General features: G+C 41.1%; 1 protein-coding gene across 1 annotated transcript; it reads right to left on the reverse strand.

The window, feature by feature from the left end:
- Positions 1–1,305: 1,305 nt before the first annotated feature.
- LOC134405927 (vomeronasal type-2 receptor 26-like) lies at positions 1,306–14,609 on the reverse strand. Its single transcript, XM_063137177.1, has 6 exons — positions 14,431–14,609; positions 7,926–8,217; positions 6,811–7,674; positions 6,365–6,592; positions 2,302–2,428; positions 1,306–2,201 (listed from the first exon to the last, which is right to left on the reverse strand). Exons 1-6 carry the CDS (start codon positions 14,607–14,609, stop codon positions 1,306–1,308), a joined length of 2,586 nt encoding a protein of 861 aa, XP_062993247.1.
- Positions 14,610–15,194: the final 585 nt, after the last annotated feature.

The following is a 15,194-nucleotide window of genomic DNA, read 5'->3' on the forward strand; positions in this document are numbered from 1 at the left end:
GATGGGAAGCTGAGAAATTCCTCACAATTGGTTTAAGGACTCCTAACAGACTTTCCCAGAATACTTTCTTAAATGCTAAGTAACAATACACTCTGCCCTCACATTCCAATCTGTAGAGCAAGACGAATCGCTTTAAGCACATAAGCACATAAGAAGAGCCATGTTGGATCAGACCAAGGGTCCATCTAGCACTCTCTTCACACAGTGGCCAACCAGCTGTCAACTAGGGACACAAAATTGTATTCATTAATTATATTTTTATACTGTCCAACAGTCTAGGCTATCTGGGCAGTTTACAACAAAAACCATAGAATCCAATTTAAGAATTTAAATCACATAAAACCAGAATAAATTACAGGCCAGGGAAGGCTAGTTTAAAAAGATAAACTGACCATCCCTGACCATTTTCCATGGTAGCTAGGATTGACGTGAGGCATAAAAGTAAAACCACATCTGGAGTTGTACAATTTCCCAAGCCTTGCCACTGAGAACTGGAAATTTGTCCACACTGGAATATTCATCATGAGGCTTCCATCACAGAACAGGTTCTAGGATAAGATAGCTGAGAAGGCAACAGATGAAGTAGACTGAGAGAACGTAGAATTATTGTTATGCTAATCTATATGCTCCTGAAACCTTTGTTTGGTATTCATAAAAATATATTAGGAAGAAAGAAAAAACACAACTTCTCTAATGCATCATGCATCATCCTCATTATCTGTTCCCTACTATTCAGTCCAGGCCTCAGCACAAAAAAATAACATCTAATAGAAAAGATGCTAACCAATAATACAGCACAGGAGATTTAATTTATTTATTTATTTATTGCATTTTTATAAGATGGAGAAGATCTCCACAGCCAAGATAACTTTGCCACTTGTACACAGGTACATTGGAACACAGGAAAACCACATGCCGAAAACTGCCAACAGGGCCAGCCTTCGGGATGGGCAAGATGGGTGGCCATCCACGTTGCCAAACTGACGGGTGAACCAAGGTGAACTGAAGGGGTGCGAAAAGCCAAAATCTATCATAGGGGCGCCCTGACTGACAGCATGCTGAATGTGATTAAACTTGTCTTAGCTAAAAGCGTGAGATTTCACTACAACTTTCACTCTCAGAATCAACAGAAATTTTGGGGAAACCTTTAAATTAATTGTGACTGATTATTATTGTCATCCTATTCCATCCAGTTCTAGAAATTGTTTCCAACAAAACTGACAGTACAACAGGTAGAAAAAACACACACACACACACACACACACACACACACACACATATATATATATATATATATATATATTACTATCTCCTTATTAGGTGCTCCCTGCTGTTCAGTTCGGGCCTCAAAACAATAATGTAGCATTTGGGGCAAAAGATGCAGCACAGCAACCCAGCACTGGAGAACAAGATGGAGAAGATCTCCACAGCCACCATGGCTTTGCCTTTTGTGCTTAGGTAAGTGGGGACAAAAGAGATCCACACACTGCAAAACACCAACATGCTGAATGTAATAAACTTGGCTTCATTAAAACTGTCAGGTAACTTACGGGCCAGGAAGGCCACAATGAAACTGGCAATGGACAGGAAACTCATGTAGCCCAGGACACAGTAAAACATGGTGACTGAGCCTTCATTACATATCAGAATGATTTCTTCAGTCACAGAGTGCATGTCAAAGTCAGGGAAAGGAGGAGTGGTTGCCAGCCAGATAATGCAAATGGTGGCTTGAATAAGGGAGCATGGAAGGACAATGAAATGAGCCAGTGTTTTCCCAACCCATCGCTTTAACCCAGATCCAGGCTTTGTGGCTCTGAATGCCAGGGAAACAAGTGTGGTTTTTGCCAAGACACAAGAAACAGCCACTGAGAAGATGATGCCGAAAGTTGGTTGTCGGAGAAGGCAGGTCAGTTTCCCTGGTTGTCTGAGGAATAGCAAAGAAGAGAGGAAGCAGAGGAGGAGGGAGATGAGCAGAGTGTAGGTGAGGTCCTGGTTATTGGCTTTGACTATGGGCGTATCTCTCTGGTTGATGAAAATGCCCAGCACCAAGGCTGTGATCAGGGAAAAAGAAATGGCAACTGAGGTTAAACTGATCCCTAAAGGTTCATCATAAGACAGGAAGTTCATAACTTTTGGGATGCAACTATGTTTATTCTTGTTTGGATAATGATCTTCTGGGCATTTGAAACAGTCATTCATATCTGAAAATAAAATAAAAGAAGAAGCTCACATTTCAGTTCCATTTCATCAGGGAAGAACACCCAGTGTTGCATGGAAAAATTAGAGAAGTTCTTTACTTACCAGTCTCATTTGAAACCTTCCCTTCTGAGCATGGATTGCAATCATAGCAGCAAAACTTTTCCCCTTCCTTCTTTTTCTTCTGATTACCAGCCTGACAGTGTTTGTTACAGACAGAAATGGGAAGCACCTATCCGTATTCAGGAAAGAAGTTAGAATGTACCCCACTCCTTCAGTATGGAAGCCAGTGCTACACCCACCTTCAACACCACCACTCTTGAAAGAAGGACACAGGTGGAACCCCCAGTTTCAGGAAGAACGCTCTGTCATGGATGAGGATAGCTCACCACATTTAAGTCCAGGGTTCCTCATAAAACCTGTAATGTTAATATTTATATACTGTCTTGCCTTCTAAATATCTTTGCAGACAGTGTACAACAATTTAAAATATTACAGGGAACACGGCAGTGTTCCCTGTGTTAAGGATGCTCAGTAAAAAGAGCATTCCACCATGTTAAAAGGAGTTATTTGGGGGTGGGTCAACCTAGCATCCTAAAATGAAAAATATTTCATCAATCTTTCTGAAACAGAGTACTGCCAGAAAGAAATGTTGATTTTACATACCCTTTACGTTTCAAGAAGATTGATGAAATATTGAGGGCAGGATGTCACTTTAAATGACAAAAGGGGGGGAAGCATCTCTGTTCCAAACTGGCACAGAAATGCTTCCCGGTTGGCGACCATTTTTTTGTGCACTAAATGCTGCTAGTTGGTAGCCTCCCCATGCAATCCAGTTGTAGGATTGCATTGCCCTATCCTTCCCATTGATGGAATGGCCTTTCTTTTTTCAAAAGACCATTCCATCAATTTTTTATTAATTTTTAAAAATTCCTATGTTTCCCTATGGGGAATCTGATAAGCCAACGCATGCGCTTCAGATTCCCCAGAGGGAAGGGGGGAGAAGAATGGAGAGTGCGGCCTGCGCTCATCCCCAAGAGATCAGGTAACTGGGGGGGGGGGTTTGCCTGGGCCCGCTGTTGCTGCTGCAGTTTGTGCAGTGGCGGGCCCAGGCGGGATGGGGGGGCCACTTACCTGCTCCGGCAGTAGCAGGCCCGGGTTAAAATGGAGCCCCCGGCTTTACCCGGAAGCAAGGCCAAAAATTGGGCCCTTGCTTCCAGGTGGAACCAGAGACTCAATTTAAACCTAGGCCCGCCACTGCCGCAGAAGGTAAGTGAAGTGGGGTGGGGGGTTGCTTGGGCCTGCCGTCGCCGCTGCAGTTTGTGCAGTGGTGGCAGTGGCCCAGGAGGGATGGGGGGGGCTACACTCTCTGGCAGCGGCAGGCCTGGTAGTCCGGGTCTGCTACCGCCGGAGAAGGTAAGTGAAGGGGGGGTTGCCTGGGCCCGCCGCCGCCGCAGAAGGTAAGTGAAGTAGGGTGGGGCGTAAGTGAAGGTAAGTGAAGTGGGGTGAGAGGGGCCTTTTAAATCTCAGACATGCCTATTACATATGACTTAGAAGTCACATGTAATAGCCACATCAGAGATTTAAATGCATTTTAAAATACTGCTTCCAAAAACTGCATTTGCCTTGTATGCTGCAACCTTACACTGATAGCTCACATTGAGAAATCCATCCAAAAGGTTAGCTTCTTTCCACCTGCCTATTCCAAAGTACATCCAAGTCATATGGGATATGTGCTTTGGGATAGCCAGGTGGAAAGAAGCTAACCTTTTGGATGGATTTCTTAATGTGAGCTAACAGTGTAAGGTTGCAGCATACAAGGCAAATGCAGTTTTTGGAAGCAGTATTTTAAAATGCATTTAAACCTCTGATGTGGCTATTACATGTGACTTCCAAGTCATATGTAATAGGTACGTCTGAGATTTAAAAGATATCTGGTCATCCTCTACACAAAGCCATGAAATTCAATAAACAAAAAACCTACGGTTTACAAAACAATGTTAAGGATGTACACTCTTCCACCAAGCACCAAAAAGTGGGGAAATTGGGAGTTAAGGAGTTAAACCGTAGATTTTTTGTTTATTGAATTGATTTATCCATGGATGGAGCCTGGGACCATCTCTATGCATGATTCATTCATCAAAATATGTTTCCTGAATTAATTATTAAGCTTGCATGTTCCTCTCTTGCATATAGTGTTCATTTAATCCTATTGTTTAACTTGTTATGTATTTATTTATTTATATATTTATTTATTACATTTTTATACCGCCCAACAGCCGAAGCTCTCTGGACAGTTCACAACTACAATATTTGATAACTACAATATACTATTTTATCCCAAATGTGAGAGGTCTACCTTTCTTTTCCTCATAGTAGCCCAAACACTACCCACATTCCATTCCATATACTCTGGCTAATTTGAGACATGTATCTTCATTTTTTCCACATACTGAAGGTTGCTTGGTCATACATTTTGGATCATACATCTGCGAAATAACTAATCTCTCTTTAAAAGTTGTGTGTGGTTTTGTGTGTTTCGCAGGGGATAGTTCCTACACTGACCTCAATCTTACAGGAAACAAAAGTATTTTTAACATCCTTTCAACATACGTTTTGGACCTCAATCTTTCATCAATCTTCTTGAAATTTTCAGGGTATTTTCAAGTCCTGGAGGGCCTTCTCTTTTGCTGCTCCCAGACTGTGGAATGGCCTGCCGGAGGAGACTGGTCAACTTAACAGTGTTTTAGCATTTAAGAAAGCTATTAAGACTGATCTCTTAAGCCAGGCCTACCCATTGGAATTTTAGAATGATTTAGGGTGTTTTTAGCATGTTTTAATAATGTGTACTATGAGGTGGGCAAGAAAGAATTTATTGTTGTTGTTATTATTATTATTATTAATATTATTATTAAAAACCAACATTTCTTTCTGGCACATGTAAATGTCAGCAAGATTGGTGAAACATTTTCAATTTTATTAAGTTTAGAAGACCCTTTCCAGCCTGCCAGTATGGATAGGGCGGGAGCAGGTTGTTGAGGATGGGGAGGGGGAGGAAAGGATGAGCTGCATGCTCCGCACATAGGCTGCGTCTCCTGGGCGAGGCTATAAAACCAAATCGCCTGCCTTCAATTTCTAAATGTGTTTTGAAAAAAACAACATTACTGCCAGAAAAGACAACTAAAATCTGTTAAAAGATTTTTATTTTATTTTTTAAAAAGAGGTTTTCTTCATCTCTCAGGCTTTGGCAGTATATGCCGATGTTGTTGTAATTGTCTTAAAATACATTCCTTCTCTGCATTTGTGAACATTGCCTGCCTACTCTAGAGTACACGTAGGGTAATGTTCACATGATGTTTCTCTAAAGAAATTAAGGGAGAAAAATTGCATGAGAAAATGCTTGCTTCAGAAAAAGAGGAGCTACATGTATTTAACTAGAGCTGGCATCATTTAATAAATTGAATTGTATCACAAATATTTCATCTCTTAATAGGAGATAGAGTTAAATTACCATTTAATTTCATTCTGTTTGGGACCCAACAATCTTACTATTTCCCAAGGTGCAATATTTTATGTGAGCTCTAATTTTTGCCAGGAACCCAAATGGGGTTTCTTGATATTTTTGAAAGCTAAATTTTATAGTACACTGTAGCTGGATTATTAGAGTGAGCTTTAATATAGACTGCCATGTTTGAACCGCCCAGAGAGCTTCAGCTATTGGGCGGTATAAAAATATAATAAGTAAATAAATAAATAAATAAATGCAAGTCCCACATGCTTACCACGCCTCTTCCAATCTTTTTGCCTCCACCCTCCTGCCATTTCTCTAGTGTGGGATTAGCTAGCTGCCTCCTTTGGAGAGGTGGGGAGGATGAATAGGAATTTTACCTGCCACATATTGGGTGCAGTGTACAGGTTTTTTGCGTACTTCATACTGGACTTTAGTTTAATTTAGATAAAGGGGGCTAAATAGGTTTATTTGTTGGCAACATCTGAAAAGAGATATGTTGCCCTTCACAGTCACTAGTTTTGAATGTGCTCAGCAGTGATATTCTTCTAGTTTTATGACCCTTCTCAAGAAGAGGTTAGTCAGAAAGGAAAATTTTGTGCACCCTGATTACACACTTGGAAAATAAATAATGTAGTAAGACTATCCCAGAATCCATACCTGGTTAAAACATCTGTGCCACACAATCATATCCTCATTAAATGTGAGTTCTTCTCCTTCAGAAGCACTGGAATCCAACCTACCAACTTTCACTTTCTGGAAGGACTTGTTTGGGAAGGTCACCATATTCACAACATCAAATCCTCCTCCCATTTCCCTTTTTTCATTAAATGACATGGTTTCCTTTGCTGAGTTGTTAAACACAATGCCATCAAGATATGCATGGAGCTAGTTGAAAGAGAAAAAGACACTGAGAGGAAATGATGTGCTTTAGACTTCAATCAGAAAGTCTTTTCAAGATACAAATATTGAAGGAAATGTGCAGTAAATCAACATAACGTTATACAACACCTTTCCCCCAATAACAATAAGAGGATAAAGTTAGAAGTAACTGCATATAAGACTTATCTCATCATTGAAATTAATTTCTGTCCTGTAGACATTACCTGCCAAGGCTGCAAAGACTGAAGGTCAACACCATGAACCCCCACCATTGACCTGGGCTTGGATCTAAATATGTCCAAGGAATGCAAAGCATGAGCTAAAGCATAAACAGCATTATAGATACTGTAGCTTTGGCCAGTCATGTGCATTTCAAAAAGATCTGAAGTAAGACTAGCTAGCTTTTCCTGTCCAGTACATGTTTCATCGCTTTCCGCCAACATGCTTATATCTGGAAATATACAATCATACGCCTGTTCCCAGAAATCTTTGAGAAAGGTTGTTCTTTGAGTCCAGTTAGGCTTTATGCTCTCAAGATATTCCTTGAACCCTAAAATATCTTTTGAGTGAATCATGAATGCAATGGAACCTTCAAACAGCTGATAATCCCAACCTTTCTCAAGACCAGTTGATATGAAATCAATCTGACTTGTTATAATCCATACTTTTCCAAAGGATGTGTTTCTCTTGTTCTCAGGACCGTGCAAAAATATCACTGTTCTCAATGTTGCAATAGTCAAAGCTTCTCCATACAAGATAAATACACCGACTTTGGGATCCCCGAATCGGAAAGAAATGCTTGACATTACATCATAATTTTTATCCCAATCGTCTAGGTGAAATTGTTGTGGGATTCTTTCTGTGAAGGCTGAACAGACTCCATGATGTGCAAACATTGGCTCCAGGACTTTCAGGAAATGTTCTCCACTGTGGTCATCCACAATAAAGATTCCAACCCATGTCCACCCAAAATGTTGAAGTAACTGGATTATGCCTATATACTGACAATCTTCAGTTGTGACCAAATGGTAAAAGTTTGAAATCTTCATGGCTTCAATCTCTTCTGAGGCAAATGAGCCATATGTGAGCTGAAATAGCATGTACACATATTTTAGAGCTTTGTTAGGAGCAGTTTCTGTATACATGTGCATGTCCCCCCCCCCAAAAAAAAAAAAAAACAGAGAGAAAATAGTAATACCAGTGTATGTTCTGTGACAGTTGAAATCATGAACCTTTCCAGAGGAATGTTCTCAAAACATGGGGCTATCTATATTTCTCAACCATACAACAACTCTGAGAATTACAAGAGATTTCCCCACAACCCATTCCATATACCTACCTGTGGAATGTTGTAAATTTGTAAGACCTCTGCTATACAGGAGGAGGTTTCAATACCAAGGCCCCCAATGATGGCTACCAGTTTTTTCTGAGTGTCGCATTTGTAGTTGGGCACAAATCTATGCAGTTTGTAGAGCAAATCCAGGGTGGTCCTGTAGGTCATCCTTGTATTGTAATAGCTGTCATAGATGTGGAAACCAAGTGTGACATTGGGCAAGACCTTGGGATTCCTGTTGATCTCATTCACTGCAAATGCCAAGGCAAGGATGTGCTGGTAGAACTTTGTCACCACACTGCCAATGTAGTGAGGGTATTATTTCAAGAGAGAATTCTACAACTAATGAAGACAATATTTCACAATCCAAGAATGCCACATACCACCTCTTAATGGCTTAGAATGCTCTCTATTATGAATAATATCTAAGGTCTTCTGCCAGGTGCCTGCTCTGAGGGAAGCTCAGAGGACAGCATCCAGGGAGAGGGCCTTCTCAGTGGTGGCCCTCAGGTAAGGAATTATTTCCCTTATGGGACCCACTTGGCACAAACATTTTTTATGTATTTGGCACCAGGTCTACACCTTTCTTCCAGGCATTTAGGGCTCATCTCCACCAAGCAGGATATTGCACTATGAAAGCGTAATATAAAAGCCAGAAGCCACATCAAACAGAATATTGTGGTATGAAAGTGCACTTCATTACCGCTATAAAGCAGTAGTGTGGCTCCTGCCTTTTATATTCCGCTTTAATAGTGGAATATCCTGCTTGGTGGAGATGAGCCCTAAATGCCTGGAAGAAAGGTGTTGACCTGGTGCCAAATAACATCTGCTGTTTTCAAACAATCCAAGATCTATTTTTAGGTTTGGCTGAGAGCTCAAACTAGTTTTTTAAAATGTATGTTGTGTTTCTATGTTGTCTGTTTCCTATGTTGTCTGTTTCACCTTTTTTATGGTTGTAAATTTTGTAGATGGATTTTTAATATTTCAGTGTTTTAATTTTGTTCAAACTGCCCAGAGAGCTTTAACTATGAGACGGTATTGAAATTTAATAAATAAATAAATAAATAAATAAATAAATAATAATAATAATAATAATAATAATAATAATAATAATAATAATAATTTATAAACTAGGTCTGATGTCATAGTATCAGTGCTCTCCATCCCTGTTTGCAATGTTTCCCTTGCTGAGCTAAAAGTATATCTATTAGGGGTGTGCACGGACCCCTCGCTCCGCTTCACTTGCAGATCTGCCATTTTCCGGATCAGGCCGCTCCGTCCCACCCCCGCCCCGCCCACTTCCACTCCGCTCCGCTCGGAGCTCCAGATCCGGATCCGGAGCTCCGTTTCCCCCCCCCATAGGCTTGCATTGAAAGATAAAAAATTATACAACTTTTTTTTGGTTCAAGTTAGAAACCTCACGTTTGGCACCATGACACCTCATGGGGGTATACACACGCACGCCAAGTTTCAAAGCAATCCCATCATCCCCTGATTTTTGGGGAATTTTTGAAAATCGGGCACCCCATTCACACCCCTTTCCATAGCTCCGTCAATTTGCACGTTAGAAACCTCAAACACACCACCATGAAAGCTTATCCAGGGATACATACGCACGCCAAGACTCAAGGCAGTCCCATCATCCCCTGATTTTTGGGGAATTTATGAAAATCCAACACCCCTTTCCATAGCTCCGTCAATTTTGCACGTTAAAAAAAACCCCTCAAACTCACCACCATGACAGCTTATCCAAGGCAGTCCCATCATCCCCTGTTTTTTGGTGGGGCTTAAACCTGCAAAATTTGGAACTTCCAAGACTCCAAGTGAGCGCAGGAAGGACTTCTCCCCTGAGTCAAAGCCACACACACACAACATCCCTGCGAGGTGGGCAGGGGAGGAGGGAGGGAAGGCAGGCAGGCATGCAGCTGGCATTTCTGGGGGCATAAGGAAGTGAGCCAAGGATAAGCCAGTAATGCATATAAAATGGAATAAATCAATAAATAAACAAAGGAGGGGTGGAATTAAAAGCAGCAGTGTTGCTCAATAAACAGAAAGAAGAACTTTTAAAAAAAGGCTATATCTGTCTTTTACCAGCAATAGGGGGACGTGCCCGGGGGAGGGGGAAGCAGCTGCCAGTTCAACTCAAGACAGCCACCAACAGCTCTGAGATTAAGAAGTAAACACTCACTTCAACTCATAACAGGCATCGCTCCACCACTAAGAAGTAAATGCTCACTTCGACTCATAATAGGCATTGCTCCACCGTTTTACTCTCTTTGGAAGGCTCTAATGGCCTTCCAGTGCAGGAGAGAGTGGGGGCACGTCCACGATGAGATGCCCTAGGGGAGCTCATCCCCTTGCACCACATCTTTTCAGTTGTTCCCCAAAGTTAGGGTGGGTAGCAGTGCTGTCTTTCTATCTCTTATTCTTGGCTTAGTATATGATTTCAGGTTGTGTTTGTGCATTTGGTGGGGCTACTGTTTTAAAAAACACTGGGAAAAGTCCGTTCAGATGAAGAAAGAGAAGTTTCCCAGAATCCCAAGTTACCCGTTTTGCCTATGCCCTCCTCTAACTTTGGGATCATGTGATCATGACCGGGAGCTGACTCTGCCCCTCAGCCCTTTGAAAAAGGTATTTTTCCCGCCGATTTTTTAAAAACTTCTAGCACGCGACCCACACGACGCAGAAAGTTGAGAGTAGTCTCAAAATGACCCCCATCCACGACTCTCTGTGCACAAGAATTTTCAGAACAATAGCTTAAAAACCAACCCAGTTATGCCCGAGTCTTTCCCGCAATGCAATCCTATGGGCGAAAAGCCGAAAACGCCGTTTGAGCCGCGCGGTTGACCCGATTTTCAAAAAAATATAGCACGCGACCCGCACGACGCAGAGAGGTGAGAGTGGTCTCAAAATGACCCCCATCCACAACTCTCTGAGCACAAGAATTTCCAGAACGATAGCTTCAAAAAGAACGTAGTTATTCGCGATTATTTGCCACAATGCAATCCTATGGCGAAATGTTTTCAAGATGGTGACCGGAGCGCTCCTCCTGAACTAGGAGCTCCGAAAAATGGTCGCTTCTCTTCGCCTTGCTTCTAGGGGTCCACGGTCTGCTCCTACTCCGCCTCTGGGTAAGGCGGAGCAGGCCAATCCGCTACTGCTTCTACGCTCCTAATCGGAGCGGATCACACCCCTAATATCTATTTCTTTATAGTAAGCTATAAAGAAGGTAAAACTTTATTTGTGGTGTCCGTCAGGGACCCATTTTTAAAATGTGAGCGTGGAAATGCAGGCCAGGTGCTGTATGCATCCTTGGGCCATTTGTGCGTCCCTTGCCACCCTCAGAAGTTGCCATCACTGGATTGTTGTCAATTTTCAACACAACCATCATGGCGGGGGGTGGGGGTGGGGGAACTTTGTTTTTACTCTGAAGCAAGCTATGCAGAGAATTACCAAATTGTTTTTATGTCTAGTACTTCCCCCCCCCCCAGCACTTTTAAGAGAGTGATATGTATTAAACAAGGCATGTATCTCATTTTAATGAGGAAAATTAAGGAGGGGGGAATCTCCACCAATTTATCAGCGGTCATTTTTTCCCTCTCCCCCACCTCCATAAATGATAGAGATATCATAAATGCATAATGTCCTGCTGGTTCCAGTTCATTTGCATTTCAATGCAAGTACTCTTCAATATTATGCATGAATTAGAATTTTATTCAGGCCATCTTTGAGACAAAATCCTAACATTCTTTCACTACAGTTCTCTTCCAAATGCAATTTGACCAGTTCCCTTTTTAAAAAATTCTTTACTTTGAAATATATTTTCCCATTGATTTGTGTGTATGTGTATGTGTGTATTTTCTTATTGTGATCAACAGACCAGAACATCAAATAATTCTCATAACTACAGACCAGGACATAAAACCTAGACATCCTTCAACCAAAGATACAGCTTTATAAGGATAATGGCTTCATAAACAGACTCTGACAAATATTCTGCTCAAGGCCAACAATACCATGTTGCACCATGTCCTGCTTGTTCTGCCCTGGCCGGTGGCTGGTTGGCCCCTGTGTGAACGGAGTGCTGGATTAGATGGACACTTGGTCTGATCCCGCAGGGCACTTCCTATGTTCTTACAGTCGTGTGGAAAAAAAAGTACACCCTCTTGGAATTGTATGATTTTACATATCAGGACATAATAACAATCATCTGTACCTTAGCAGGTCTAATGGAGAAACCATGTGTGAAAAAGTAAGTACACCTTATGATTCAATAGCTTGTAGAACCACCTTCAGCAGCAATAACTTGAAGTATTCGTTTCCTGTATGACTTTATCAGTCTCTCACATCGTTGTGGAGGAATTTTGGCCCACTCTTCTTTACAACGTTGCTTCAGTTCATTGAGGTTTGAGGGCATTTGTTTATGGACAGCTCTCTTAAGGTCCCGCCACAGCATTTCAATCGGGTTGAGGTCTGGACTTTGACTGGGCCATTGCAACACCTTGATTCTTTTCTTTTTCAGCCATTCTGTTTTAGATTTGCTGGTGTGCTTGGGATCATTGTCCTGTTGCATGACCCAATTTCGGCCAAGCTTTAGCTGTCGAACAGATGGCCTCACCTTTGACTCTAGAATACTGTGGTGTACAGAGGAGTTCATGGTCGACTCAATGACTGCAAGGTTCCCAGGTCCTGTGGCTGCAAAACAAGCCCAAATCATCATCCCTCCACCACCGTGCTTGACAGTTGGTATGGGGTGTTTGTGATGATATGCTGTGTTTGGTTTTCGCCAAACATGGCACTGTGCGTTATGGCCAAACATCTCCACTTTGGTCTCTTCTGTCCAAAGGACATTGTTCCAGAAGTCTTGTGGTTTTCTCAGATGAAACTTCGCAAACCTAAGCCATGCTGCCACATTCTTTTTAGAGAGAAGAGGCTTTCTCCTGGCAACCCTTCCAAACAAACCATACTTGTTCAATCTTTTTCTAATTGTACTGTCATGAACATTAACATTTAACATGCTCACTGAGGCCTGTAGAGTCTGAAATGTAACTCTTGGTTTTTTTGCAATTTCTCTGAGCATTGCAAAGTCTGAACTTGGGGTGATTTTGCTGGGATGTCCTGTCCTTGGAAGATTGGCAACAGTCTTGAACTTTTTCCACTTTTCAATCATCTTTCTCACTGTAGAATGATGGACTTTAAATTGTTTGGAAATGGCCTTATAACTCTTCCCAGATTGATGGGCAGCAGCAATTGCTTCTCTAAGATCATTGCTGATGTATTTCCTCCTTGACATTGTGTTAACACACAGCTGAATGCTCCAAACCAGCAAACTGAAAAAAACTTCGACTTTTATAGAGGTGGTCATACTTGCTGACGATCAATTAATCACAGGCATTTGATTAGCAGCACCTGTCTGCTACTTAGCATCTTAATTCCTATGGAAGCAGTAAGGGTGTACTTACTTTTTCACAAACGGCTTCTCCATTTTGGCTTTATTTCTGTTAAATAAACCATGACACAGTGTAATGTGTCATATGTTGTTGTTCATCTAAGGTTGTATTTACCTAACTTTTAGACCTGCTAAGGAACAGATGATTGTTATTATGTCCTGATATGTAAAATCATACAATTCCAAGAGGGTGTACTTTCTTTTTCACATGACTGTATGTACCAATGGGATGATATTTAAACAGAAAATGTAGCGTGCTGGCCAACAAGAGAGGAATGATTTGCTGCCAAACTGCATCATAGGAATAGAACAATATGACATGTTCTCCATATTACACCTTCAGATTTCAATGCTCTCTAAAAGAAAAGAACACCACCATATATATCCGAAAACATTTCGTAGGGTTCCATATTATACCAGACTAAAGTAACGGTCCTACTCTATTTAACAACAGACAGATTTGCTCAAATAGGAAGCCAGCTGAAAATAATTTCCATAAAGAATGTGTAAGTAACAAGGTGAGATATTTGCTATTATTTCTGCTTGAATTCAGCAATCACAGAATGATCATATCTAACTGAAAAGCAAAATGTCAGTGAAAGCACGATGCAAAAAGCTCTCTCAACAACATATTCTTGCAGGCATATAAAAGAGCAGCCTGTAAAAATTTAAACTTTAAGCCAAATTTTTAAGCCTGCCATTGAAGCTTTCATATCTAAAGGGTGTTGTCTTGCCTCTGATAAAATGGCTGCATTTGGGATAAATCTAGAGATGTGCAAAATAGCTCATCAAAATCTAATTTGAACACCATTAAAAAGAAGATATGTTTCAATTCATATAACAGTTCCTTAGTGGAACTCAGAATTTATCTAAGATTTAAACAAAAATTAATAGCTGCAGGAACAAATGGCCCTCCCTTCCCCATTTTTGTAGAAATAACTATAGTATTGCATTATTATTATTATTATTATTATTATTATTATTATTATTATCATTATCATTATTATTATTATGGCCTGCCATAGCTCAGATGATGCAGAAGGTGAGTGGGTAAATCCTTACTGTGGAATCTCAAAAAGACCTTGAGAAGGATGTTTCTTGAAGGAAAGTTCATCAAAGTCATAAAACATCTGAGAAGCAATTCCACCGATAATGAGGCCACCCGGCTGGTACCACTCATGTGGAATAGGAAGGGGATCATTCTCAGGGCATTTCACAACATCTACATTGAATGGGTACATGGCGAGAGGCAATAGAAGTGACAACAGAATTGGCCACAAAATCCTATTGTTAAAGCTTTGCTCCACACACACTGTTGTTGACATGTACAGCAACAGCCAGACTTCATGCATGTTGGATGGTGCTTGACTTTGCCAAAAATCTCTTAAACCTGGAAGTCAGACTTAATTTTTGCAGGAAAGGGATTCCTAGCTTAATGCCAGCTGAGATGGCCTAGATTCCAATCACACGTCTGTCCGAGAAGATGAAGACACACAAATTGTCAGAGATAAATCTCACAGAGCCCTGCCAGCCTTCTCGTGCTTATTCCCAGGTCTCCCTGGCAAAGGGGTTTAATAATGACCACTAATGTTTATTACTTGTTTTCTCTTCCTTTCGGGGAAGCAGTTGGAGAATTGACCAGGTGTTATGTTAATTATATTAATTTGGATAATTGCAAAGGAAGAAAATTACTTTAAAAGCTTGAGTGATCAGTTGCACTTTTGGTAGCAAAATGCCATTATTTCCCCCCTACATGTGTGCACAAGTCTTCTCTGTTTCCTAACGGAATTAGAACTGGGAGCTTGATTCCACTTTTCCAGAGTTCA

Source organism: Elgaria multicarinata, chromosome 11 (genome assembly GCF_023053635.1).
Source record: "Elgaria multicarinata webbii isolate HBS135686 ecotype San Diego chromosome 11, rElgMul1.1.pri, whole genome shotgun sequence".
NCBI lineage: Eukaryota > Metazoa > Chordata > Lepidosauria > Squamata > Anguidae > Elgaria > Elgaria multicarinata.